General features: G+C 41.1%; 5 protein-coding genes across 5 annotated transcripts; 3 read left to right on the top strand and 2 right to left on the bottom strand.

Moving 5' to 3' along the window:
• The first annotated feature begins 2,013 nt into the window (after positions 1-2,013).
• Positions 2,014-3,304, top strand: LOC135697362 (RNA-binding region-containing protein 3). Its single transcript, XM_065216976.1, has one exon. It carries the CDS (start codon positions 2,014-2,016, stop codon positions 3,298-3,300), a length of 1,287 nt encoding a protein of 428 aa, XP_065073048.1. The 3' UTR covers positions 3,301-3,304.
• A 201-nt stretch (positions 3,305-3,505) lies between these two features.
• Skp2 (S-phase kinase-associated protein 2) lies at positions 3,506-14,139 on the top strand. The gene is made up of 4 exons (XM_065217207.1): positions 3,506-3,595; positions 12,548-13,548; positions 13,610-13,769; positions 13,831-14,139. The coding sequence occupies exons 1-4, from the start codon at positions 3,531-3,533 to the stop codon at positions 14,015-14,017; spliced, it is 1,413 nt and encodes a 470-aa protein (XP_065073279.1). The 5' UTR covers positions 3,506-3,530; the 3' UTR covers positions 14,018-14,139.
• On the bottom strand, positions 14,119-16,084 carry LOC135697470 (protein cereblon-like). The gene is made up of 4 exons (XM_065217214.1): positions 15,854-16,084; positions 14,870-15,744; positions 14,582-14,800; positions 14,119-14,515 (listed from the first exon to the last, which is right to left on the bottom strand). The coding sequence occupies exons 1-4, from the start codon at positions 15,906-15,908 to the stop codon at positions 14,336-14,338; spliced, it is 1,329 nt and encodes a 442-aa protein (XP_065073286.1). The 5' UTR covers positions 15,909-16,084; the 3' UTR covers positions 14,119-14,335.
• A 232-nt stretch (positions 16,085-16,316) lies between these two features.
• LOC135697451 (protein cereblon-like) lies at positions 16,317-18,537 on the bottom strand. Its single transcript, XM_065217188.1, has 4 exons — positions 18,045-18,537; positions 17,290-17,979; positions 16,999-17,217; positions 16,317-16,937 (listed from the first exon to the last, which is right to left on the bottom strand). Exons 1-4 carry the CDS (start codon positions 18,465-18,467, stop codon positions 16,461-16,463), a joined length of 1,809 nt encoding a protein of 602 aa, XP_065073260.1. The 5' UTR covers positions 18,468-18,537; the 3' UTR covers positions 16,317-16,460.
• Positions 18,538-21,717: 3,180 nt separating this feature from the next.
• On the top strand, positions 21,718-23,113 carry LOC135697299 (dnaJ homolog subfamily C member 8). Its single transcript, XM_065216923.1, has 2 exons — positions 21,718-21,882; positions 21,959-23,113. The coding sequence occupies exons 1-2, from the start codon at positions 21,829-21,831 to the stop codon at positions 22,652-22,654; spliced, it is 750 nt and encodes a 249-aa protein (XP_065072995.1). The 5' UTR covers positions 21,718-21,828; the 3' UTR covers positions 22,655-23,113.
• Positions 23,114-27,318: the final 4,205 nt, after the last annotated feature.

Below are 27,318 nucleotides of genomic sequence, written 5' to 3'. Positions count from 1 at the left end.
CTATCAAGCTAGTAACAAACACTGTATAAATCATAAAGTTTTGCGCAAACATATTACGGCTAATACTACTGACTCCGTAGAAGGTGTCCTAATGGTGCAAGCATTAGTAGACTATCTATCCTCAAACAATTACAGGTTTGTAGTTAGCCTTAGTGAGGATGCATCAAGTATAGTTCCACGTCCAACATATGATCCTGCAACACTTTCAAAATACGAGGTACAAATGGAAAAGAGTACAATATCAAGAAATCTACGATACTTTGGATGCTTTTGAATACCAAGTATGAATGCTCCAATGACAGAATTCGAAGATTTTACCGCCCAGATGAAATATCTATCAAGCAAATAAGCGATCGTCAACAAAACAGTATATTAGAAGATATAAGTATGGGAGATTGGATTTTCTTTGAAGGATCAATTATTTGTCACGTAAATGGATTCTTGTTTAAGACAGGTAAAAGGGAGATTTGTTATAGCATGTACTGCAAATAATATAAAAAAATAATAATACTACGCTCGGAAATTAGCTGATATTACGTAATATAGGCTAACTTGATATCAAAAGTCATACATATGATTTCCAGTAAAAATTTCACGTCTTGTTATGATATCAGCTATAGTCTGAACATAGTCGGAGTTGAAACTAAAATTAAAACTATATTTTCAGGTAGAACAAAGATGTGTTCGCTTCAACGGATTCCAGTAAAGTGCCATGAAAGTATAAAAAAACGAGGAGTGTTAGTCAAAGGAAGCATCTTTATAATTATGGACGGTGGAGCACTGTTGAACGCCAACGGGAGCATTATTGGAATCGATGTTGAGAAATACACATCGCATATCCAACCACCGGATGCACATAAACCTATTATTACAGTTAATATTTATAAATCAATGTGTCATTAATAAGAAATAAACAATTAGTTCATATCCATAATAAAAAAAATACCTGAACGATAACCCAAATCATACAACTATTCGACGAATAGTTGATGATACCCCAAACACGTCGTTATGAAAAATAATCATACAATTTTAATGAGGGAATACACAAATATTGTATCTTGCATGATACTTTCGCATAACCATCGAAACACGATAAGGATAACGCAGAGCATCTTATATTGTGACGCTTATGAGAAATCCACATTTATCTGCGTATATATCGTGTATGCGGGGTTCTATGTTCATTTTTATTAGAATAGCATAGTGTGATTTTTAATAAAGAGCACATAATATTAAATTTTAAAATACGCTTTATTTTCTCCAGAAAACGGGATGTGGGATATAGGGGACCACTTTCAGGATAAAATATTTTTTTTCTCGTATGTCAGAGGAAAAGACACATTCATAAGCGAAAGACTTATTTTTACATACTAATCTTCTTTTTCGCTGAAGTTGGAAATCTTTTCTTTTAAATGATTAATTCATTGATACGTTAACGCTCGCAATGCACACAAACCAGCCTAACACATAAAATTCCTGACAACATTGAATAAACAAACTGCAGAAATTCACCTAGCAACCAGGTAAGCATACTAGTACTAGGTATTTCTTAAGTATTTTTAAGTATTTATAGGTATCTAAGATATCAGTCAGATATTTATAAGTACACCACGAGAAATATAAAGTTTAGAGTTGGATGCCCCTAGGGGTACGCTGATTAAATCGAGCAAGTTATTTTGTTTTTATCAATTTTGAATTTTTTTTTTTCTCAAACAATTTATAATAATCTGTATAAATCTGTATTGTAATTTAAAAATCTGTGATAAATCTGTATTCTGTATCGGGTCTGTATTAAGATTAAAAAATCTGTATAATACAGATAAATCTGTATAAATGGCAGCGCTGGAAGCAAGTGACTGCAAACGAATGAACCAATCATAACAAAGCTTGATAATTTGACAATGAGAACTGTCACACTCACAACAACGTAACGCCTGCGGCCAGAATCAACCAAATCAGCTGATTTTTGTAAACACACTAGTCGACCGGCTTTCTCATTTTCTCCTAGAAATGGACACAAATCTCGAATTGTGCATCCGTAATTTTCCGGAATCGTTCAATGAATCGGATGTCAGAGACTTCCTGTCGCAGTTCGGTATCATCAGTGCAAAGTTTCTGAGGCGGCGGAAGAAAATTTCGGCGATCATCAACGTCCCGGATGAAACGCTGGCAAAGTGCATTGTGTCGCGCCTTCATCAACTCAAAATACTCGAAAATCGCTTGTCGGTAGAGTATCACAATTCCCAGGAAGTAGAAACCGTCGATGTTGAATGTGTCATCCCATCAGACAAATCGAGATTAAATCAATCGGCTCAAGAGTTGAGCAAATTCGCCAAAGCCCTTCACGCCGTCCATCCGGTAGAGTTCAGTCAACCTCCTCCACCGTATCTCAAATATCGCTATCCTAGACCGACGCGGGAAATAATCGACAGCATTTGTGTGGCTTTGGAATCCGTGCCGAAATTCTACACCCAAGTGTTGCATCTGATGAATCGGATGAACCTTCCTCCACCCTTCACACCAAGAGATCTTCAGAGAAATGGTTCCGTAACGGAAAAGAAACACGCGTCCCAGCAAACCGATATAGTTTGGATCAAAGAATCCCTCCTAGCTGAAGGTGAATCTGAACTGGAATCAGATGAGGAAGTGCTTCCAGTTAAACGAAAATTTGGCCTGGACAAAAATCGATTCAAACCGTACATTCTGCCGCAAATTGTCAACGCTCCTAAAAATGAATCGAAACCTTCGAAGGGTCCCCTCCAACCCAGAACAAAACCCAGCCAAAACATTATCCTTCACATTCCGGAAGAGCTGAAAACCACTCGACAAACTCCTCCGCCATTGCAAAGACCATCCACACCACCCCCAACAAACGTCCCACCAACCACCGAAATCGATCTCCTAGCCAATCGCATTCCAGCGGACCAGCTCAGCGAGCTGCCCGTTTTCAAAAACTACATCCCCGCCACGCCATCCAACAAGCTCTATCTGAAAAACCTTGCCAAAACGGTCACCGAGGACGACCTGAAACGAATTTTCCACCGGTTCGCCATCACGACAGATCCGAACCGAGAGATTGACATCAAACTGATGCAGAGTGGCCGCATGAAGGGACAGGCATTCGTGACGTTTTCTTACATCTACGAGGAAGATCTGGACCGGCTGCCAGAGAAACCGATCGCACGTGCTTTGCGACTCACCAACGGGCTCATACTGAGGGACAAACCGATGGTGGTAGTGTACGGGAAGAGTGCCCCCTCCAATAAACCGGATGGAGGGGAGAAAGCGTCGTCGTGAATACGTGAGAGAAGAAAGTTTGTTGCGTTGTTATAATGGTGTTTCATTATTGCGCGTTAAGAAAAAAAAAAATGAATGTCTATGCAAATGAAGTGCGGTGCGCGAAACGATTTGAGACTAAAACAAACAAGTGTGACGTTGAATCGCAAGGATGACGGAATCGAGAGAAGTTTTCGGTGGTTAAGTAGAGATTGAATGTTGGTGAATGCTAACTGCAAGTGCTTGATTCGATGGATTCCAAAGGAAAGTGTGAACATGTGGAAGCTGGGACTTTAGAGAAAACACTTTATAAAAGGTAAGATAGTTATATAGTTTAGATGGTTGTACATACACCATTGTATCGAAACCCATTTCGCGGTCGAAGATTTGGCGGAATTATTTTTTTGCGGATTGCGCCATACCACGAAAATGTGTTTAATATACTTTGAATTATCGTAATTTAAACAAAATTATGTATGAAATGAATCCAATGTTTACTGAAAATAGTAGGACACCATCAAAATACTTAGGTGAATGGGAGTCGTAATTTAAGAATAATTATTTTGTATATTTCCCTCTGTTAATAAATGTATAATGTGTATACACAATAATAACATAGCTGAAGTGCTTTTTCAATAGGTCGTATGTAACAAACGTAAACAAATTTACATTTTAATGCTACCAGACACTGCTCTGCTCACTCTTCCTAAGGCAAAATTTGGGCCCGCTACCTCTTTTTTTCATTAAAAAACTATTTGTCGTATGTGCCAACTCATCAAAACATAGTTTATTGTTACATACGACACCTAACTTCTATGGAGGTGTCAATCGTCGTATGTAACACATTTGACAGAAACTGTACATACGACCTGTTTTTTTTTTGACGTAGGACTACGTCTTTGATTTCTATGTGGAGGTACACTTTATGAAAACCGAAAATGGAACATGTAACAAATTAAGAAAGATTTTGAACGTTAATAACTCAGCTGCCCCTGGTCCAATTTCAATAATTTTATCACCAATCGATCAGAAATATGGCTACGCATCGATAACAATGCTTTTGAATGTTGATTTTCAACAAGAAACTATTGAAAAACTGGTAAATGTCCAGCGTTGTCCAAAAGCGTCGAATTAACAAACAAATCCACCAATTATCTACATGCATATGCTGCTTCCGATTCTGTGACACTACCCCGAATGTCACTACCCCGAACGCCATAACCCCGAACGCCATTACCCCGAATGCCACTACCCTGAATGTCCTACTACCCCGAATGCCCTACTACCCCGAAATTAAGACAAATGAAAGAACAGCAAGGGGTCAAAAGAAGGGTACATTTTTAGAAAGAAATTTCGTTTTGGAATTTATACTGAATACAAATGATAATTTTTTATTGGAATTTTGAAGCTTGCAAGCGAGCAAGCTTGTTTTACGCGAGAAGCCCGAGAGATGTCGTTACTGAGGTCCTATGTTTTGAGATACTATGTTTTCAAGAAAAACTTTTTCAAAGTGTTATGTCTGTTGTCTGTGATTAAACTCTCTGATTAGTTTCACTTTACTAAATTGATGATACACTACGTTTACTTTTATGGAACTATGTATTTATCAATTCCAAACCATTTTAAAGCTCTTTAGAAAATGACAACCTTCAAGTTTTTGAGCACTTCGTTCACCATTTAAAAAGTCAAAGGGTCTAATGTGCAATCCAATTCAATATGCAATACCAGTCGAAAATTGTTAAACCTTATCAAAGAATTGTTCGACCTGAGTCTAGACCTGGGTTGAAGAATTTCTCGTTATGGATTGAAAAATCGGTGCATGGAACGTTGAACTATCGATTACAAATTTATAACATTATTCCACACGTTATTATCCCAAATGGTCATTACCCCGAATCCCTTGCCAAAAGCTATTGATTACATATTTTCCTTATATATTAAAAGAAGGGAATATTCCCTTCCCTTCTTTATCATACATCTAAAGAATAAATTATTTTCTTTTTATATATTCAAAGAAAGGAATATTCCCTTCTTTATCGTTCATCCAATAATTAATTATTTCCTTTTGTTATATTTTCAAAGAAGGGAATATTCCCTTCTTTATCATATATTTAACGAATTGATTATTTTCTCTTTTATATATTAAAAGAAGGGAATATTCCCTTCTTTATCGTATATCAAAAGAATTAATTATTTCCTATTGTTATATTTTCAAAGATGGGAAACCCCCTTGAGCCATTAAGGGGCTGTTCATTAACTACGTAGACAGTTTTTTTTTGGGATTCTGCGCAGACAATTTTCCATACAAAAATTTTTAAATTTGTATGGACCGTGCACAATTGCCAAAACCCAGCTCCCCCCCCCCCTTCCCTAAACTGTCTACGTAATTTATAAACATATCCTAATAAGTTTTTCTTTTCTTTTTATATACGCGAAAGAATATTCCAGGAATGACTATAATAAACAAAAATAGTCAATCTAATACATGGCATACTTTTCTGGGGAATGGTACATTCTGGGAAATGCTTTTCTGGGGAATGGTGCATTCTGGGGAATGAGATTCTGGGGAATGGTTTTCGGGGGAATGGTTTTCTGGGGAATGTTATAGAATCCTATCATTTGTATTCAGTATAAATTGACCACTTTGTCAAGCAGTTTTGGCGTGACTTTCTACCAGCGATTTCACAAAACTGGACCAACTAATTTCTATTTTTAATTATAAAACGCACAAATGTTGGCTACTTTTCTCGAGGTTCTAGAAGAAAAAATCTCAAAATAATGTTTTATTTCAAAGTTCGAGTGGTAGTAAACGTCATTTTAAGTGCTCGAATGAAGTGGTTAATTAGAAAAGAAATTTTCCTTCTCAAAAATGTATCCCTTGCTGTTCTTCTATTTGTCTTAATTTCGGGGTAGTCGCCATTCGGGGTAATGGCCATTCGGGGTAGTGTACTATTCGGGGTAACGGCGTTCGGGGTTATGGCGTTCGGGGTAGTGTCACAGAATCGCTGCTTCCTCAGCACAGTCTTCAGAGAGTAGTAAGTAGACGAAACAAGTCGAAGTGGTATTCACCTCCGATAATCGGGCGCGTGCGAATAGGAAGGATGGAATTGTGTAATATTTTTTGCACACTCATCGCCATATTCAGAACCAAACGCAAATTCTTCGAGATAACCACCATCCGTCGTCTGGCTCGCCGTGGCGGTGTCTGACGTATCTCCGGTCTGATTTACGAGGTGTGCTGAAGGTGTTCCTGAAAAATGAGATCCGTAATGCAGTCACCTACACTAAACACGCCAAGCGTAAGCGGCCATGGATGTCATCTACGTTTTGAAGTGACAGAGACGCACTCTGTTTGGTTTCGGAGGTTAAATCATCACCAACTTTGGCAACAAAACGGCTCTTTTCAGGGCCACCAAGCTTATTACAGTAAAGAGTAGGAATAGAATTCATCTGCCTGTTTGTCCATATTCAGAACCAACGATCACAAAAAATGCTCATGTAATCAAACTGGAAGCAGAGGTACACATTATTTTGATCAACCTTGATCAACTTTGAATCACCACGGCCGGATATTTTCGATGGAAGAAGCAACAATCTAGCATCTAATTCGACGAAGACGGCAGGAAACATTTCTGAAGCCGGGGTTTTTACGAAAGAGAGTGTGAGAGTGTCGATTGAAAAGTGACGCGAAATTTGTTTTCCGTGCTGAGCACCAATGCTACCGACGCCAGGGAGGCAGCTCCCACACCTGGGCCATACCAATCGACCCATCAACTCAACCGGGGACCAACGGCTTTACTTCCCGAAGGAAGGCGTGATCAGAGATGTTATGCCTTAGAACATGCCGGTGGCGCCGACTGAGATTGGACCCAGGCCTGCTGGGGTAAGAGGTAATCACGCTAACCACCGGCGCCGATCTCTTTCAAGGTGATATCACGGCGAATGAGATCGACCAAAATTTGAGTTTAGTTATCTCAGAAATAAGAAATAAACTGCAGGAACTCAGCGATGAGTAAATTTGCCTCATGTTTTGCCAGGTTTTTCGAGGATTTTTCTGGGAAAAAATCCAGAATTTGAGAAAAGTAAAGATTGGATTCACTCAGTCTATTGGTACTACTCCGAGACTGGCATATTTTTTAGACAAATTTACTCATCGCTGAGTTCCTGCACTTTTAGCGATTATGAGTGAACTAAACTCAAATTTGGGTCGTTCTCATTCGTCGTGTACACAAAAGGAAAAGAGCCAGTGTCGCTACTTGATAGCAAACTACTCATAATGGGAGGAGTCTTTGTAGCTTTTATACCACTTGGTTGCACATCATTCTGCTTTAACCTGAAATGATATAAAAGAGCGCTGCTGTATGGCAATAGCTCACACATGCGGCACAGACAAACAGATTGTGTATCTTCGTTCATGCATTTAACGGTTGATTTGAATATTATCAGTTCCGCGAACTACTCGCCGCAGCGCTGGCATCGGATCACTTTGACGTTTCTATATATTCTATAGAACTTTTATGTAATATTGTTTACGAGTTAGCGAGCAAGCTTGTTTTCCGCGAGAAGCCAGAGAGATGTCGTTACTGAGGTTATATGTTTTGAGATACTATGTTTTCAAGAACAAGTTTTTCTAAGAGTTACGTCTGTTTGTCTGTGCATGCGGTGTCCCACTGTCCATCGCACCTTTTGTTAGATTGTAGAGCCTACAGTACCGAACGTTTGACTTATAATCTAGATACAACCATAGAGGAAGTTTTATCACCACCCACTGAACAGAAGCTGCTGGAGTTCTTGAAAGCAACCGGATTGTATGACCAAATTTAATTGAAGCAAACAGGGACGAATGACCGTTTACGGTTAAAGTCCCGTTAAAACAAAGACAAGACAAGACAAGCAATAGCTCATTTTCGCTTCGGACGGCGTTGTGAACAGCAAAAGCAGCAGTAGGAAGGTGGTGGCTAGTCCACTCCTTCACACCTAACAAGCAACAATTGACTGGTCGTGGCAAAGGAGGAAAAGGTCTGGTAAAGGAGGCACCAAGCGTCATCGCAAAGTTCTTCGAGATAACCGCCATTGGACGTCTGGCTCGCCGTGGTGGTGTCAAACGTGTCTCCGGTCTGATCTACGAGGTGTGCTGAAGGTGTTCCTGGAAAATGAGGTCCGTGATGCTGTCACCTACACTAAACACGCTAAGCGTAAGTGGCCATGGATGTCCTCTTCAATAAACCGGCCCTATTCAGGGCCATCAAGCTTACATCAGTAAAGAGTTGGAATAGAATTTATCTGTGCTTGTTTGTCCATATTCAGAACCTCAAGCCCCCAACGACCACACAAAATGCTCTCCAGAGTTGTAAGCTTGTAAGCAATTTGGAAGCAGGGGTGCAAGTGATTTTGATTGAATTTCTTTGAAAAAGATTACTACAAATCTGGTACGCCTACAATTCAAAAACGGAAAGAGTTGAGATAATAGATAATTGATCAATTAAAAGAACTAAATGCTCTTTACATTTATACCGTCCACTAGCGGTCCTACGTCAAGCTTCCGTTCATGACCCTAGACACAGACCCTTCTACTTTTTTTTTTTAAATAATAAATATCCTGGCATGATTATTGACGACAAACTTAAGTTCAACTCTCACATTGACAATGTCATCAAGAAAATTCACAGTTCGAAAAAGTAGTGTAAATTTCTGTTCAGTATGATGCACATAAAAGGAGCGTTATATAAGTTTACATTATATATAATGTAAAGTTCTGAGACATTTCATGCAATGTAGCAAATATTGTATACAAAAGCCCATTGTTGTAAACAACATTGTTTACAAGTTGCTCGGTTGCGTGAAATGAATACAATTTTACGTGAATGAATGTTTACATCAATATTAAAATTCAGAATTTTTATCTGTGTATATCAGTAAGTATAAACCGGTTATAAGAGAAAAAGGTGATGAATACTTTACATCTAAGCTCTGGAATATGTAGCGCAAGTGAGTGGTCGGAATAAATGTGTTTGCTCTTAGTTCTTTTAATTATTCGAAAATCTATTATTTTAACTCCTTCTGTATTTGAATTGGTGGCCCTAAAAAGGGCCGTTTATTTGTTGGTTGTTGGCCATAAACATTAACGTGCTATCAATTGACGTCTGCGGGAAGGTTTGGAGCTGGATGATTTACGGAGAACAAATGACCCAAAGCTGTTAGTGATTTTCTGAACACTGCTATTGGCACTGATTGATGATTCTTTGCTGTTATTTCTATCCATGGTTCAAAAATATTTCAATTTTGTGAACCTGTTTTACCCACCATCTAGAGATCTAGAATTCTATAGCGTAGAAATATAGTGGCCCTGAAAAAGGCCATTTGGGATCCAAGAGATTTACATGCTGGTACTTTCGGGATGGCGTGCTTACACCGTTGCACAGCGGTTGAAATTTTGCAGGTGATTAATGCTGTGGTCAGCCTAACGAAACGACTGCAGTGGAACGTCCCAAAGATGGTGAAGCTACTCAGAGAGCCTGTCCGCGTCCTTCAGGGAGCTACCAAATTTGTGGATCGAAGCGAACAAACTGGTGTACTTCGGTTTCTCCAGAGACAGCGTGCTCAGTTGGCTTTCCTGGAAGCAGCATTGAGCAGGTGATCATTTGTCAAACTCAGCTGTGTTAAGTTCGAAGGATGTCATTGCCGTTGGTAATTAAGTCTTCTCATTCCGATGTCCGCGTCGACTTTCTGGGTCTTTCAAATTAGTTGTGACGACTGTCCCCACTGCTAATGGAATTGCAACTGATCACGTTCACTTTTACTTTACTTTAAATGATGATCTAAATTTCTTGAATTTGTGTGGTTTACATGTATAACTTATCAAGTGACACAGATGCGTCTTTTCAACTTTAGTTCCTTTGAAATTTCAATTATTATTAATTACAGTTCCTAGTCCTATAAGGCCTGTTTTAAGTATGTGGGATTGGTCTATTTTAAATTTGAAAAAGGAGACTACTTATAACTACTATTTACAACTACACAGTTCGAAAAAGTAGTGTAAATTTCTGTTCAATTTGATGCACATAAATGGAGCGTCACATATCATATAAGCCTACATTTTATATCATGTAAAGTTCTGAGACATTTCATGCAATGTAGCAAATATTGTATACAAAAGCCCATTGTTTTAAACAACATTGTTTACAAGTTGCTCGGTTACGTGAAATGAAATACAAGTTTACGTGAATGAATGTTTGCATCACGATTAAAATTCAGAATTTTTATCTGTGTAGGTAAGTAGTAATATCATCATTCAGAATTTAATGTCATAAACAAATTTTTAAAATTACAGGTATCAATAATCACTTTTTTTCATCAGCTACACGGTAGCCATCGCAAACGATCAAAAGGACACCAGAGAAAAAAAAAACAAATAACGGTCCTTTTCAGGGCCACCATTCTAAAAACAATCGGCCCTTTTCAGGGCCAACAATTCATAAACGGAAAGAGTTAAGATTAACGATCAATTAAAAGAACTAAAGGCTTAACATATTTGTTCCGTCCATTAGCGGTCCTACGTCATGCTTCCGTTCGTGCCCTAGACACAGACCCTTTTACTTTTTTTTCTAATAATAGTGCAAATTTTGCAAATATTCAATGTAAAACGGTTGTGGGTGGTCTATAAAATGATATCTACGCTTTCCGTAAGATATTACTCATTATAATACATTTTAAACAACTCAAATGCGTACGGTCGACTGTGTAACACCACGGCATGCAAAAATCGTATAATATTGATTGGCTACAAAACGTTTGTTTTTTAACAGGAACGCTAGCAATACCTTGTTCAGTCAATAGCAGCACTCCTGAGACCTTATTTAATGGAAATTTTGAAAGAATTTTGTATTTCATTGAAAATAGAAACAATTTAACTAGGTAAATGACTTTTTTTCAAATGCCCGCCATTTTGTCAAATTTTGAGATTTTTCAAAGATTCTAGTTCATTCTATTCTCTGAACTATACTCTTCAAGAAACTGAGCCGATTTTCTTTCTAGGTGACGATTTGCGACCTCTAGGCTGCTCGCAGTTTTGGGTAGTACCCGCCGGGCAGCCGCCATATTGGACGCTATTTTGGATTTTTGGACTTGAAAAAATTCCCAGTTGTAGATCAAGAATGAATAAAGATTTGACAAAAAACTCAGGTCTCTAACTCTTACCAGTTCCCTGGAAAAAAAATCCAAAGTTTAGGTCAATTGAACCGGAAATCCCCCTTAAAGTTGACTGAACCATTCTCATTATGGTTTTTTATAGGAAGATAAACCATTTTCAATGTGGTAATCGTAAAGTTGTGATTTATGCGGGATATATCCTCTCCGGTGACAGAAACGCCAAGTTGTTGGTTCTTTGGCTCGATTATCTGCCAATCTAAGACAGCTGATGCAAACATTGAGAAATTATGCTCCGTCCACATAGATGTTTAATTTGTTGTGCGGCAAAATAATCGTGATAAATGTTCAACAAGCACGTATATGTAGGAATTAAATATTAAATATATTAATTTTTAAATAATCATGAAAAAAAAAACAAGTTCAAGATTTTTTAACACATACGTACATATATACATAGCATAAAAACTGTAGGCTACACCACCGATGGTGGTGGCATCAGCAACCCTCCTTCTTGGCAGAGATATCTCCCTCAACATATTTTCAGCTTGACAGCTCAGTCCAGCTAATGAAAGCCTTTCAGTAAGTGGGTTATGGGTTTAGCCCAACGAGCGAAAGTTGGCTGTATTAGCGTATTAGGGAAGGCTTGCTTTGATTGATTCAGTCGAGGATTCAGTTTACGCTTCAACATGAAACTATCCCACAAATGGTTTGGATGATAACCCGAACATGTCGTTAAGCAAAATAACCATATAAATTTTTATTATAGCAGTTCTATATAAGGTGCTTGAACTGATGGTAAAACATTATTGGAAAAATAAGTGAACATTTTAAACTCTCACTTTTTTATTTTGTTCCCTTCTCTGAGACGCCGTGTCATGCGTTACGCGGATTCAACCCGTTGGCGTTATGGGTCGAGTGAGTGTTTTGCGAATGTCATGCATAGAGAAGACGTCAAACACATATTTCTCGGCGCCATTTGTTTTCATTTTACCCGCGATCGATACCTGATCCTGACAGTCCAATTTCACTTCTTTCTCAAAAATCTTACGAATCGTGCGCTATAAATTTTTTGTTAACAGTAGTTGTTCATCAAATATTTTCGCATTTTCCTCCCCCGCAGCAAGCTTCTCCGATTCGACATTCGCAACCAGCACCATGTTCGTTTGCTGAAGCGTAGTTTCGGAACGGAAGATTGTCTATCGCCGCTGGGTCTAGGAGTGCTCAGCGAAGAAGAGTACGAGTGCCAAAAGAAGCAACGGAAAGCAAGCCATCCATCAAGTGCCACGACGATGTCCAACAGCAGCGGCCACAAGGGACGGAGCCCCTTGGCAAACGTTTCAAATCACGCTCAAGCCAGCAACAACTTACCGCCGGCGGGAACTGTTCAGAATGTTTCAAATGATGCCAGCTTGCGGAAGTTCATGAGCCTCGTTAATGAGGAGAGGTTTTTCCTGTATCGGAAGCGAAATACAAAGATGTTCTTTGGAGAGGACCACTTCGGTAAGTTGTCGGATGAGATGCTTCTACACATATTCCGCTGTTTGCCGAAGAAAGCACTGATCCGATGCAGCCAAGTCTCCAAGCGATTTAATCGGGTTTCGCTGGACGAAACCCTCTGGACTCGGTTGGATCTGTCCTGTAGATCGTTACGAGACGGAGCACTTGGGCGGGTGATTTCCAGAGGGACTGTAATTTTAAGACTGGCACAGGCCCACGTTTCCCACCCGGTGTTCCAACCGGGAAGCGTAGATCACAGTTTCGAGACGAAGCTGTCGTTTATGGATCTAAGTATGTGTTCCATCGATCATGGGACGCTGTTTGAGTTGCTGTCCCGGTGCCGATCGCTCCGGAAACTGAGCCTGGAGAATGTACCTGTAAATACGGAATGTTGCCGAGAGATTGCCAGCAACGTAAACCTCGAAGCACTGAATCTAACCATGTGCGAGGGACTGGATTCCTACAACGTGACACTGATGATGAAAAGGCTGACCAAGCTGCACAGCTTGAACATCTCTTGGACGCAACTGTCCCGCTCCTCGGTCGATAGCCTGGTGACACACGTGACGCCGAGTCTGCTGCGGTTGAATATTGCCGGTTGCCGGACGTCGATGACCGATGATGGTAAGTGTATTGAGGGTGTTTTATTCGAACTGTTAATTGATGGTTGGTTTATTTTTTGCAGGCCTGGATAAGCTTATCAACCGTTGCCCCGATCTTTTGGAGCTTGATCTCTCAGACTGCGCCCAGCTGTCCTCGACAGCCATGACTACGGTTTGCAAGTTGAAAAAGCTAGAATATCTTTCCCTGTCGCGCTGCTACAATATCAACGTTACGTCGTATCTGTGAGTATAATAGCATTGGCAATTTTTGAAAACAGGATGATTCTATGTATGTACCTTTCAGGCAACTTAGTGAACTTGAGCCGCTGCAGTTTCTGGACGTGTTCGGTCTCCTGACGGAACCAGCCGTAGCCATGCTACAGACGTCGTTCCCCGGTGTGGGAATCAACAAGTTTATGCACAGTTCCGTTGCGCGGCCAACCGTCGGAACGCGCCGTACTTCGATCTGGGGCCTTCGAACACGAGACTGATCTGTGGTGGTGGTCGAGGTCATTTTTTTTCTTCCGTTGTCTTCTTCATATTATTGTGTATTGTTAAGAATTCTATCGTGAGAGAATAGAAACTACTGATAGAGATTTGTCAAAAGCATTTATTTGATCGTTAATTTTTCTAAAACAACACACATTTAATATAGATATAATTTTTCAATCGTAATAAGAAGGTGAAGAATGCACTAAGCCCTTGACCTCAAGTGGGAGGAATAAATCTCATTTGTCCATTCAGCCAGTCTATCGGTTCTCTCGTTCAGTTCGTAGTTTCCCTATGCTTGATCAGGTCAACATCTGCTTTTACTTGTATCGGTTCGGCGGCATCATCTTTGCGATGTCCTCGGTGGCGGATGGAACCACCTTTTGGTCGGAGGACACCCGGATGGTCTTTCCGCAAAGACCGTAGAACTTTTTCGGTTTATAGCCCCGTTTGGTTGTGACAAACTTCCACCCGATGTGGTTGTTGCAGGCGTTGCAAACCTAAGGGGGAGCGGAGGACATGCAAAAGATCATTTGACGGACTTTTTTGGGTTGTGGTAATCTTACGGAAATCTGCCACGAGTATCCGGGGAACCAGCTGAAGTCAGTAGACGGTTTGCTAGTCGTACGGATTGTCTTTGGTATTACGCGGTAAACAGTCAGCGTTTCGTGTACGAATCCAGATGAGTTACAGTAGCTGCTGCTGACGCCCTGTTTGGACATGGCAAACATGTCCACGTAGTTGGCAATCTTACGATCGCATTTTCTGCAGCAAAATGCACAAGTCTAAAATCGAAGAAAGGGAACACGGTGAGATAGGTTTAATATAGGAATAAATATTCGAAAACATCTTACATAGTCGAGGATATTGTTGACCAGCAGCATCCTGGTCAGAACAGAATTGGTGTAGAATAGCTCCTTGCGATCGGTTTCGCTGAGTGGAATGTTCTTTGCCAGCCAGAAGGACAGCATTACAGGATCGGCCGTCGGAACGGATTCAATTTGAAGGAATTCCAGGAAACGGCTCACTTTGTGGAGTATCTCATTCGAACCGTACTGGTCGTAGACGAACTTGGGCCACACGCTGGACTGAGCTGCCATCAAGCGGTTCCTGGCCAGATTGTTGATCTTTACCACATTGTTGGTGCAGTAGCTGGTCAGTGGGTCGGGCAGCAGCACTTCCGGGAGGATTTTCACTTCCGCATAGTAGTGGGCTCGTCCTTCACGTTGAACCGACCGCGTCAAAGCTCCGTCCGGCTGGGGAACCACTTCGAATCGCTGCTGAGCTACGGTCTTAAGTACCATTGCCGAGTCTCGAATATCCTTCTCGCACACTTGACAAACAACTCCGAAAATCCGCTTCCTGTACGGATGTTCCCAGAAGACCAATCCAATACGATTGCTGTCACTGCCATCGAACTCGAGCAATGAGTTGGTCAGAATCAGCGGAATAATCTCCCCTGGGTACACGATCGAGTGATGACCACTGACTGGAATGCGCTGAATCGATCCTGGCTCAAAGCGTTCCAAAGAATCCACCCGTTCGAGCTTTCCCAGGTAGGTGTGCTCGGGTGGGAGCTGAATATTGTAAGTCAATTTGAATCGATTCCGGAGCCCATCGTTCGTAGTGCTACCCCCAAATGAAGGTCCGGTTAAAGATTGGTTGCAAGCTGGCAGATGATGACGATCGTTGAGCGATACCTGATGCATAAGCTCGACATTTTCATCATCTTCTCCAGCACAGGGGACGAGACGAAAGAAATAAATTAATTGCGTATTACTTTCTTTTCTTCGTAGCAGAGCAGCTACGTTCGATTCTTAGGCTGGAAAAATACTTACCCTCTTGATGCCAACACTTGAACCTGATGCTGGAATAAAACTGGCGAAAGCACATCACTAATCAATCGCAGTGGGTGTTAATCGAGATCCCATTAATATCTGAAACTTGTCCTAAGTACGTCTTCTCTTGGCTCGGTGTCGTCGAAAACAAAGGCTAATAAGACACCGGCGGACAGGGTTCATTGGATTTTACGCGCCCTTCGTTCCAGTATGCTGACGCATGTATGTCGGGGTGGTGAAATTAAGTAATCACTGTCATAATATTTTCGTGCCCAATGCGCATGCTCGCGTAAACAGATTATTATTTATGCTCGCTCGTGACGACGTTCACGACCACCCTGCCTGTGTCTGCGACTTCCTTATTTTTGCTTTACATGTAAACAACAACAACGATTTGGATATGTTTTAGCACAGAAACAGAACCCACAAGGTAATTCTATTTTCAATTTAGCATTTTTAATTAATTTAAACAACCTTCACGGCGCTTCATGGTACGAATACAGCATAAGAAAAATGCACTATTGACTCCAATAAACAAAAGCTCACAGAAACAAAATCAAGTTCTACATACCTAATAGACAATCGATCGCCAGAGCGTTTACTCGGTTTACTCTCTCGCATCCTGGAATCGCTCTTCGTCGTCGTCTTCTTCCTCCTCCCCCTCAACATCATCGTTGATTCTTTCCAATAGCAGAACCGGGGCCACTTGTACGGGAGCATCGGCACCGGCAGCGTTGGCCAGGTCCGGATCCATGTCGATCACTTCGTACACGACATCGACATCCTCATCGGTTTCGCTGTTGTCGACATCATCGGCCATTTGCCGCCGCCGCCGATGTTGCTGCCGTTGGCGCTGTTGCTGTCGCTGCTGCTGCTGTTGCTGTCTTTGCTGCTGCTGTTGCAACATCTCTTCGTCTTCATCTTCGTCGTCATCGTCGCTAGCACCGGTACGGGCAGCATTGCTTTCGCCGACCGATTTCACCTGAATGTTGTTGCCCGACAGGCCGTAGAAGCTTTTCGGCAGATAATTGTTCTTGGTGGCTACGAACTTCCATCCCAAATGCTGCCGACAGTTCGCACAAAGCTAGATGGCAAACAAAGAATGAATAAGATAATCAAACGATTTCAAAAGTTTCTCAACTGACCGTAATCTGCCACGAGTACCCCGGAAACCAGCTGAAATCCGTCGAGGGTCGGTCAACGGTGAAGGTGGAGTTTTCCTTCGTCTTGTAAATGGTTAGCGTTTCATGAACATATCCAGACGGATTGCAGTAACTTGTTTGAACGCCCTGCTTGTTCATCGCAAAGATGTCGTTGTAGCTTCCAATTTCGTTTGCGCATCGTTTACAAATGAAGTAGCACATCTGAAAACGATTTTTTTCAAATTCGATTAGTATCAAATAACCCACCGTCGATTGATGAGAGCTCATCCATACATGATCCAGCGATTTATTGATCACCAACATTCGGCTGATCACGGCATCCGCCTGATAGATCAGCTTCCGGTCCCGTTCATCGATGGGAATATTCCTAGCCAGCCAGAAGGACAACTTTACCGGATCGCTCGGCACGCTCGTTATCTTCAGAAACGCTAGATACCGATCCACCTTGGTCAGCACGTCATCGGTGCCGTATAGATCGTACACAAACTTTGGCCACGTCATTGCGTGCGAAACGAAAGACTTGAAACGATTCGAATACTTTTTGTTGTGACTGACTGCGTGTCGTTTCATCAGGTTCGAACAGCTACTCAGCAGCGGATCCGGAAGAATTATCTCCGGCAAAATCAGTACATCCGCCCGTCTGCTGGGAACCTGCTGCACAATGTGGAACCTCTGCTGGGCTACGGTCTTAAGTATAATCGATCCGTTGATGTCCCGTTCACCCCTTTCAAACACCTGGCAAGTGACACCGTAGATAAAGTTGTTCGGGAACGTGGTCCTAAACACCAATCCGAATTTAACCCCATCGGAAGGATCGTCACAGTTCAGTGTAGCTGCATTGAGGATCAACGGCACGATTTCACCCGGAAACACAATCGAATGGTGGTTGTAAACCGGAAGACGATAAACCTTTCCTGGCTCCAAATAGTCAACTCCCTCTACTCGTTCCAACTTTCCAAGATACTAAAAATTCAAAATCCAAAATTAAGGCGTAAATAAAAAACCAGCTTGCGATCCGACCCACTTACCGCATGTTCCGTAGGCAGTTCTGTGTTGTAAATTTCCGCAACCGTCGATTGCTGTTGTTCACGAGTGTGAATGTAATCATCAAACAGTCGATCCGCATCGGAATCATCCAGACCGTTTTCGGATGAATTGCTCGAAGGATCGTCCGAAGAATTGCCCCCATCAACGATGCTAACGTCAGAATCATCCGGATCCTGACCAACGTTCGCTTGATTCACATCTTCCGGAGCTGCAGGATCCTCCATTTCTTCTTGTTCTTCATCTTCGTCGTCGTCGTTGTCATCTTCTTGATGGATCGATGGCTGGACGAATCGCATCCTGTTCAATCTCTGGCTGTGTCCAGCGTCACGTTCAGCAGGATGCACTTCCAGTGGTGCAGCGGCGGGCTGATTCGATGCTTCCTCCACAGGATCGTCATTGTCCATATTGGGATGCGGATTTTCCACAATAAAACTGAATTATTTTTTGGTGAAAATTTTCCTTCTCTTTTGTTTTTCTTTTTTTTTCTACATTGTGATGAATGTTGACATTTTTTGTTTTGAATACACACAGTGATGCCAAACAATATTGGAAATAAAATCGAACCGGCCAAGGGGAATATAGATAACACCAAGGTGGCTACATATAGGTGTTCTAATGTGTCAAATTCATGATTCAGCCATGTTGGATTTTTGTATAGGACAGCGACCGAGTTTGTTTACAATTTGCTCTAAAACCGCACTTTTCCCCCCCGCGACCTCCTCGCCTATATAGTGACAAAGCTGTATCACCATTTATATACCCACCATGGATAACACTATCAAGAAAGGTGGGAATTCATACTGCCCTCTACACGGTAAGAAAAAAGTCCCCAACGGCAAGTTCACTTTTACCTACTTTTGACTAGTTTGTCTCCTTTTCTCCTTCTCAAAACTGTTTGAGATAATTGTGAGTGGGGTAATTCTTGAACGTACCAAATGTTACATCTCCTGCGACCAACATGGCTTCATACCAGGACGTTCGGTTACTACACGGCGAATGAGAACGACTCAAATTTGAGTTTAGTTCACTCATAATCGCCAAAAGTGCAGGAACTCAGCGAAGAGTAAAATTTGTCTCTTGGTTTCCTGTGGAAAACCTGAAAAATCTACCGGAAAATGAGGAAATTGACGCAAATTTTATTCAGTCTTGGAGTAGTACCAATAGACTGAGTGAATCCAATCTTTACTTTTCTCAAATTCGGGAATTTTTCCATGGAAAAACCTGGGAAAACATGAGGCAAATTTACTCATCGCTGAGTTCCTGCACTTTTGGCGATTATGAGTGAACTAAACTCGAATTTGAGTCGTTCTCATTCGCCATGTACAAATCTCCTGGATTTTACCACGACGATTTTCGAACAACTGGAGAATGGGGCGCAAGTAGACGTCATCTATACGGACCTAAAAGCAGCGTTTGATACGACCAACCATGATATTCTGTTGGCTAAGCTATCCAAACTCCGCACATCAAATCGGTTGACATCGTGGTTTTGCTCGTACCAGACTTGCAGGTCTTTGCGGGTTAAACTTGATTCTAGTACTTCCTCGTATTTTACGAACTCGTCGGGCGTACCACAGGGTAGCAATCTTGGCCCGTTTCTTTTATTCTTCAACGACGTATATACTTTTGCTTGTACTTCCCTAATAAAAATTGTATGGTTAATTTGCTTAACGACGTGTTCTGGGTATCATCCAAACCATTTGTGGAATAGTTCAATGATTTGGGTTATCGTTCGTTTATGGTTATTTTTTATTAGGGTTGGAGATGGTTGCAGGCTTGCGTATGCCGATGACCTAAAGCTGTATTTCGTGGTGCGATGTACTGAGGATTGTATTCGTCTTCAATCGCTATTGGATCTATTCGTTAGTTGGTGCAATCGTAATAGGCTTACCGTGAGCATACCAAAATGCATGATAATGTCGTTTTACCGCATCAAGCAGCCGATTATTTGCGATTATGCCATTAACAGTGTTATACCGTTGTACTGCAAAGAACCGACCAGTTCAGCGATCTAGGCGTTCTACTAGATAATAAATTATCGTTTAATCTCCACCGTACTGCTGTGATCACCAAGGCTAACCGTCAGTTAGGATTCGTGTCGAAAATATCAAAAGACTTCTCTGACCCACACTGCTTGAAAGCTCTTTATTGCTCCCTTGTTCTACCTATCCTGGAAAACGCCTCCTTGGTCTGGTTTCCTCATCAGTTGACCTGGAACTTGAGGATCGAAGGTGTTCAGCGAAAGTTTATCAGAATGGCATTGCGTAACCTACCGTGGCGCGATCCGCAAAATCTCCCACCGTATTCTGATCGCTGCAATTTGCTGAGTTTGGAAACCCTGGAACGTCGATGGAAGAATCAACAGGCAGCATTTGTTGCCAAGTTATTGAATGGGGATGTTGACTGCGTGAGTATTCTTTCGCTGTTAGACATCCGAGTGCCCCGAGAACATTACGAAGTGGTACCCTACTCCAACCACGATACCATCGAACAGCATTCGGTTACAACGAACCACTAACAACTATGATGCGTACGTTCACGGCTGTTGAAGAATTGTTTGAATTTGGGGAACCTTCTGCTCGCTTTTTGACTCGTATTAGAAACGCTGAAGGTATAGTTTTTAAGATATTTCATGTAGACAGCAGTCAGATGATTAATTAAACAAATAAATAAATATAAATATAATGTTGTCCAAAACGGAGAAGCAAAACCACCCAACAGGGGTAGTAAAGTGTGGGAACCCAACGTTGAGTATAATCAACAATCAATACGAAACTAACGATTTTAAATTGGCTCACTGCTTGACTAGCCTATTGGTCCCAAGCAAATCGATTAACGTATCCCATTCTAGTCAAAATTCTAGTACTACACAATGTTTGTTTTGATTCGCTATGAAAGTTTGACAGATAAAATGAGGGGTTATTGGATTTTTCTATGTTTCGAGGGGTGATTCGACTAGCTTGGGACCGAAGATAGTACCAGAGGTGAGCCAAAAAGTTGAGCACGTTTCTTCGGGACCGAGTTCGGGACCTACTTGTCTTGGTATAATCATATTTACCTACTTTTGGGTACAACCAAGGTGACTACATATAGGTGTTCTAATGTGTCAAATTCATGATTCAGCCATGTTGGATTTTTGCATGGGACAGCGATCGAGTTTGTTTACAATTTGCATTAAAACCGCACTTTCCCCCTCCCCCCGCGACCTCCTCGCCTATATATAGTGATAAAGCTGTATCACCATTTATATACCCACCATGGGTACAACTAACTTACTTTTGGGTAGAAATCTAGTGGAAAATTCCATACGAATTAGCCACTTTATGTTAAAATGACGTTTACTACCACTCGAACTTTGAAATAAAACATTATTTTGAGATTTTTTCTTCTCGAACCTCGAGAAAAGTACCCAACATTTGTGTGTTTCATAAAAAAATAGAAATTATTTGGTCCAGTTTTATGAAATCGCTGGTAGAAAGTCACGCCAAAACTGCTTGACTAAGTGGTCAATTTTGAATTTATCTTACAAAGCGGGTAATACTATTTTTGAGTGTTCTTCTTCAAAACCTTTCAATTTCCTGAAAATTCACACGTGAAAAATACTATGAGTCATGAGATATATGAGCTGTCATTTTACTCTGACACAAGTTTTTTGTTTGACAAGTTGGTGATGTTTTGCTTCGGTCTGGAGAAAACAATTTAAGTTTATTGCGATTTTCCTGAATTTTCCGGGGAAAATCTTCATATCCCAAGCCAAAACCAGCAATGGCGCAAAGTTCCCACCACGAGGAAGAACGATTCAACGATTTTTACTGCGAGGTGAGCCATAACGATTCGGTTACTCTTGCTTTCCAATGCGTATATTTTACTCCCGGGGAATTATTTTTGTTTGCAGGTGAAAGAAATCGAAAAGCGCGACGCGGTGCTCACATCTCAGCAGCAGATCGATCGACTGCTACGTCCCGGTGCGACGTACTTCAATCTGAACCCCTTTGAGGTGATGCATCTAGAACCGGACACACCGATTGAGCTGATCAAGAAAAAGTACCGTACCTTGTCTATACTGATCCATCCGGATAAGAATCCCGACAACCAGGAACGAGCCCAGCAAGCATTCGAGGTGGTAAACAAAGCCTGGAAGACGTTGGAGAATGAACCAACCCGGAAGCGATGCCTGGAAGTTTACGAGGAAGCGAAAGAGCGTACTGATGCGATGATTATGGAGAAGCGGAAAAAGCTCCGCAAGGAAGGTAAATCCGACGCAATACCGGAGGATGATCCTGGCAAATACAAACATGCTGTGTACGTAATGGTTATGAAATTGTTTGCCGATATGGAACGGCGGCGCCAACAGCTAGATTTACGTGACCAGGAAGAAAGGAAACGTAAACGTGAACAGGAAATCGAAGAAGAAGAACAACGCAACTTTCAGAAGGAGTGGCAGAAAAACTTTGAGGAATCTCGTCAGAACCGCGTCAACAGCTGGCAAAGTTTTCAGGCGGCCGGTACTTCGTCGACCAAACCGAAAAAGGCCAAAAAAACCAAGTACACCTCTTTTAACCCACCCAAGATCAAGCCGGAATCGCGATAAACTCCGGGGTATTCAACGCGAAGCGGGGACATTTCCATCTTTGGCTTTTCGTTTTTTTTTATTTGTTCATCCCTTCTCTGTCAGGACACAGTCTCAAGCTACATACTTGTACTGCCGGAGGTGGACTTGATACAGACAATGTCTATTCTTTTCGTTTCCGACGACACATAATTATTATTTTTAACGCAACATAACGATCAAAGGATCATGCATTTTCTATTCGCACTAACAATCCGTTGCTGTTTAAAGAGAAGTTAGAATTTTAATAATAAATTCAATCGAAAATCTACAGAAAGATGTGTAGAAACAAGAAAGCAGCAACGGTAAAAATAATGGCAGTGGGCCTTTCGCGTTTAAGGTAGTTTTGTAAGAGATAGCATTGATGAGAGAGAAAGATCACAATTTATACTTTGTGAGAGAAACTGAAGTAGTAATAAATACATACAAATAATTAAGAAATACTTACCGTTGTGCTCCTGATCACCGTCCATATTATAGGGTTCAATCTCAATCCGTTGGTGTAGCTGAAAGGGGTCTAAAGGCGACTAGCAGGGTAGAAAATGTATTGACTTTTGGATTGCATTTATGTAAAGAAGGGGAAGGTGGGGCAAAATGCGGTAGGTAGGCTAGTGATGTTGGGCAGAATATTTGTGTAGCCAGGTTGGGTTTAGATCAGATCATAGTTTGCATTGCATAACAGCACTGACCGGTACGCGTTCAACAGGTCATAGCACTTATTAAGCATATTCCTCCTCGATGCTTGACATTATTTATGAATCCTGATGCCTTCTCATAAAAGGCTAAAGCTTATACTTATTTTTCTAAGGCAATTTTTTATGCTTTACGATAGGGTGTTCTAAGTTTTTATAGCATAACGCATTTATTTGAATAACCCTGCGCGTATAGAGCATCGATGTGCCAGGTTGGTCGTGGCACATTTCGAGTATGAGAGGGTGTGGCAGTTTGCTCAAAAGTGCCTGAGTAAAATGCAAGTACTTTCGGTGATTACCCGTTGTTGCCATAGGGAAGATGTATACCCATATTCTCGTTTATGTCCGGGCGTGTTTGTCATACAGAAACCTTTTTATTTGATTTTGTGTGAGGGGTGGGCTGCGGATGTGAACGGACATATGGGTGATAATATTAAGTTTACGTTAGTAAAGTTGAAACGTTGAGAAATGTATCGCTTCAGTTTGAGAAGTAGTTCACTGATGGCCCACATTTCTGTGCAGGCGCCCATGGTAGGCAGGGTCCAATATGGGTTGGCTTAATGACATTGGCGTAGCTAGACAATTTATCTGGAGGGGGCATGGCCCCCCCTGACACCCCCATTAGCTACGCCAATGCTTAATGTATTATAAAGTACTATCAGTTAAAACTGTATTTTTGAGGTTTATTTCTATACATTATTGTGTTTCCTAACAGATAATCTACCGACAGAGGTAGCTCGCACTGCTGAACCCTACCTATCGACCAATCAACTCATGGACCGGGGACCAACGGCTTTACTTCCCCTCCGAAGGAAGGCGTGCCACAGAAAATCCCGGCGACGCCGACTGGGATTGAACCCAGGCCTCTTGGGATGAGAGGCAATCACGCTTACCACTGTACCACCGGCGCCGCTATCCTTTTGGTTAAACATCATTCGAATTTTCCACTGAATTTTGCATGAATAGTGATGATTTTCTTAAGGTGGTCCACTTTCACCGAACTCTGGATCAACGATATTTAATCCTTTGTCTGTATCTTGGGGTCAATATGACCCAAGGCAATTTTTGCAATCTTGATTATTCATCGAACCGATTTTTTTCTCTAACATTTTTGCATGCTAAAGTCTTCTTGATATACCGCCCTCTGCGAGGTCCTCTTAAGGTTCAATTTACTTTGTTGCATTTTCAAAAAAATTGAAATGCAGTTTTTTTCAACGCATCATTTCAAATTGCAAAAAGCTCGAGTCATTTTGTGTAAAATAGCAAAAATAATAGAATGACGTGACCTTTTTGCAATCTGAAATAATGCGTCGAAAAAAAAAACAGCATTTGAATTTTTTGAAAAAGCAACAAAGTAAATTGAACCTTAAGAGGACCTCGAAGAGGGCGGTATATCAAAAAGACTTTAGCAATTGAACCTTAAAGATTGTACTCGTAAAAAATGCAACACGTTCTTTTGCGTAAAACTTTTTATTACATGGGTAAAAATTTATGAAATTTTGAGTAGAACTGCAAAATCTCGTCACAATCTGTCAATAGTGGTTATCGAGATGGCTTCCAAGCAAAAAGTGCTTCGTCAAAAAATTATGGGAGCGGTCGTGGAAAATCCAGGCCAGTCCCAGAGGTGGATCGCGAAACAGTTTGGAATCGACAATTCGACCAACTGGCTCGCCAACCGGTGGAAACTAACGATTTTAAATTGGCTCACTACTTGACTAGCCTATTGGTCCCAAGTATATCTATAAGCGTACCCCATTCTAGTCGAAATTCTAGTACTACACTATGTTTGTTTTGATTCGCTATGAAAGTTTGACAGATAAAATGAGGGGTTAGTGGATTTTCCTATGTTTCGAGGTATGAATCGATTAGCTTGGGACCAGAGCTGAGCTAAAAGTTGAGCACGTTTCTTCGGGACCTACTAGCATAGAGGTAACTCTAAGACCACTGGGTCCCGAAGAAAATCATTATTATTTTTGGCTCACTCAGTACCAGAACAACGGTCCCAAGCAGTCCCAAGCTATTTCACTCACTCCTGCATGTTCTGCATGAATCCACACACCCCTGATGTTATCTGTCAAACTTTCATAGCGAATCAAAACAAACATAGTGTAGTAATAGAATTTCAACTAGAATAGGGTACGTTAATCGTTTGCTTGGGACCAATAGGCTACTAAAGTGGTGAGCCAATTTAAAATCGTTAGTTTCGTATTGATTGTTGCTACTTGTCTTAGAGTTACCTCTATGCAGGGCTGTCATCTGATCACTCTATTGCGCGCAATGTACTGATTTTCTGAAATAAACAAAGTGAGAATCAAGCAAACACAAAGGTTGCTTGTCTTTCACCCTGCGCAAGTGTAAAGCAGCGGAGAAGAGAAGACAGACACACACGCAGAAATAACGAAAGCTCAATGTGTAGCCATTGCTCCGACGGCTCCGGCGCAAAGAGCGCCACTTAGTGTAGGGTTGCAAATGGGAAAACTAGCAAAAGGCAAAATTATTCTTTGTTATGCCCTTCTTCATCCCTATCCATGCAGTCGTGGTAAGCAAAGTCTGCAAAGAACTCAAAGAAGACATTAGCGCTTGTTGTATTATATTCCCTCCCTGCGCCGCACGGAGTGTACCGCTCATTGTGTGGATCGCATTCTCACAGATTAGTTGGAAAAGAGTGTACGAAGCAAATGGGAGAACCACACACTCTTTGTCGAGTGTTGTGAGATGCATGCTCAAAGTTGCTTTCGCTAAAAATCTGCTATTTACAGGAAAATTAAATTTAAGTTTACCCAGTTCCTAAGTGAAAATGTACTTGTGGTAATATATATTCGGTAAATGCGATGTTTTTCTTCAGTCTAGTATTAGTACAAGACACTGAAGAAGTCTGCACATTGTAGACGAAATACGCGTATCTGTCAAGAATAAGCAAATAAGGTAGTGGAATTAAATGGAAATTACTAATTCTTCTCTCTCTCTCATTATACAGGTATTCCACTAAGACGCCCACATTCATCAGGATTCATGCTATTTATCAATTTTATCTAAATGAACGCATCATTGGGACGGTACTAACAACAATCAATACGAAACTAACGATTTTAAATTGGCTCATTACTTGACTAGCCTATTGGTCCCAAGCAAACGATTAACGTTCCCCATTCTAGTCAACATTCTAGTACTACACAATGTTTGTTTTGATTCGCTATGAAAGTTTGACAGATAAAATGAGGGGTTAGTGGTTTTTCCTATGTTTGAGGGGTGAATCGATTAGCTTGGGACCGAAGATAGTACCAGAGCTGAGCCAAAAAGTTTAGCACGTTTCTTAGGGAGCTTCTAGTCTTAGAGTTACCTCTATGGTACTAATGGATACTTTTGGTCGCTATTAAAAATTTAGTCGATTGCTGAATTTATGTATGGGCTCAAATAAGGGCCATTTAGGCCGACATTACATCTATTTCCCCTACACTAATAAGATTTCAATGATTAATTTTATGTGTCCCACACATGAATTTTTGCAATGTGATAAACAAATCAGGCATAACATTTGATAACGGCACAAAAGCTTTTGTAAACAAACTTTTTAAGGCCCTTTACACGCGAACCGAAGTACGCTCACGCAAACCAACAACATCTTCGGATAGGGGCAACTCTCACCTTTCCGAAAGTGGTATTGGTTTGCGTAGGCGTACTTTGGTTCGCGTGTAAAGGGCCTTAAAAAGTTTGTTTACAAAAGCTTTTGTGCCGTTATCAAATGTTATGCCTGAAATGATAAATATGTGTCGGGCACAAATTTCTTATGTGTACAAATAAAATTCATGTGTAGCCACACATACTATTCATTTGACTCATAAATTTCATGTGTACTTCTGAGTGGATTATGTTTATGTGTGGAATTTTACATGGATATTCGCCAATAAAAATGTGTCGAATTTTATGAGTGTACATAAATACAAAACAGTACAA

Source organism: Ochlerotatus camptorhynchus, unplaced genomic scaffold (assembly GCF_037179485.1).
Source record: "Ochlerotatus camptorhynchus isolate MF236.1 unplaced genomic scaffold, CSIRO-AGI_Acam_v1.1 ptg000070l, whole genome shotgun sequence".
Taxonomy (NCBI): domain Eukaryota; kingdom Metazoa; phylum Arthropoda; class Insecta; order Diptera; family Culicidae; genus Ochlerotatus; species Ochlerotatus camptorhynchus.
Note: the sequence above shows the minus strand (reverse complement) of the source record. Positions and strands in the feature narration are given on the sequence as shown.

Bases quoted from the DNA above. Each gene is read 5' to 3' on its own strand.
- LOC135697362 (XM_065216976.1), top strand. From the start codon at position 2,014: ATGGACACAAATCTCGAATTGTGCATCCGTAATTTTCCGGAATCGTTC.
- Skp2 (XM_065217207.1), top strand. From the start codon at position 3,531: ATGGATTCCAAAGGAAAGTGTGAACATGTGGAAGCTGGGACTTTAGAG. The intron at 3,596-12,547 runs GTAAGATAGTTA...CCTCCCCCGCAG, and splicing joins GAGAAAACACTTTATAAAAG to CAAGCTTCTCCGATTCGACA. The intron at 13,770-13,830 runs GTGAGTATAATA...TGTACCTTTCAG, and splicing joins ATCAACGTTACGTCGTATCT to GCAACTTAGTGAACTTGAGC.
- LOC135697470 (XM_065217214.1), bottom strand. From the start codon at position 15,908: ATGTGCTTTCGCCAGTTTTATTCCAGCATCAGGTTCAAGTGTTGGCAT. The intron at 14,801-14,869 runs GTAAGATGTTTT...CTTCGATTTTAG, and splicing joins TCAACAATATCCTCGACTAT to ACTTGTGCATTTTGCTGCAG. The intron at 14,516-14,581 runs GTAAGATTACCA...GCTCCCCCTTAG, and splicing joins GATACTCGTGGCAGATTTCC to GTTTGCAACGCCTGCAACAA.
- LOC135697451 (XM_065217188.1), bottom strand. From the start codon at position 18,467: ATGGACAATGACGATCCTGTGGAGGAAGCATCGAATCAGCCCGCCGCT. The intron at 17,218-17,289 runs GTATGGATGAGC...AATCGTTTTCAG, and splicing joins TCAATAAATCGCTGGATCAT to ATGTGCTACTTCATTTGTAA. The intron at 16,938-16,998 runs GTCAGTTGAGAA...TTTGCCATCTAG, and splicing joins GGTACTCGTGGCAGATTACG to CTTTGTGCGAACTGTCGGCA.
- LOC135697299 (XM_065216923.1), top strand. From the start codon at position 21,829: ATGGCGCAAAGTTCCCACCACGAGGAAGAACGATTCAACGATTTTTAC. The intron at 21,883-21,958 runs GTGAGCCATAAC...TTTTGTTTGCAG, and splicing joins TCAACGATTTTTACTGCGAG to GTGAAAGAAATCGAAAAGCG.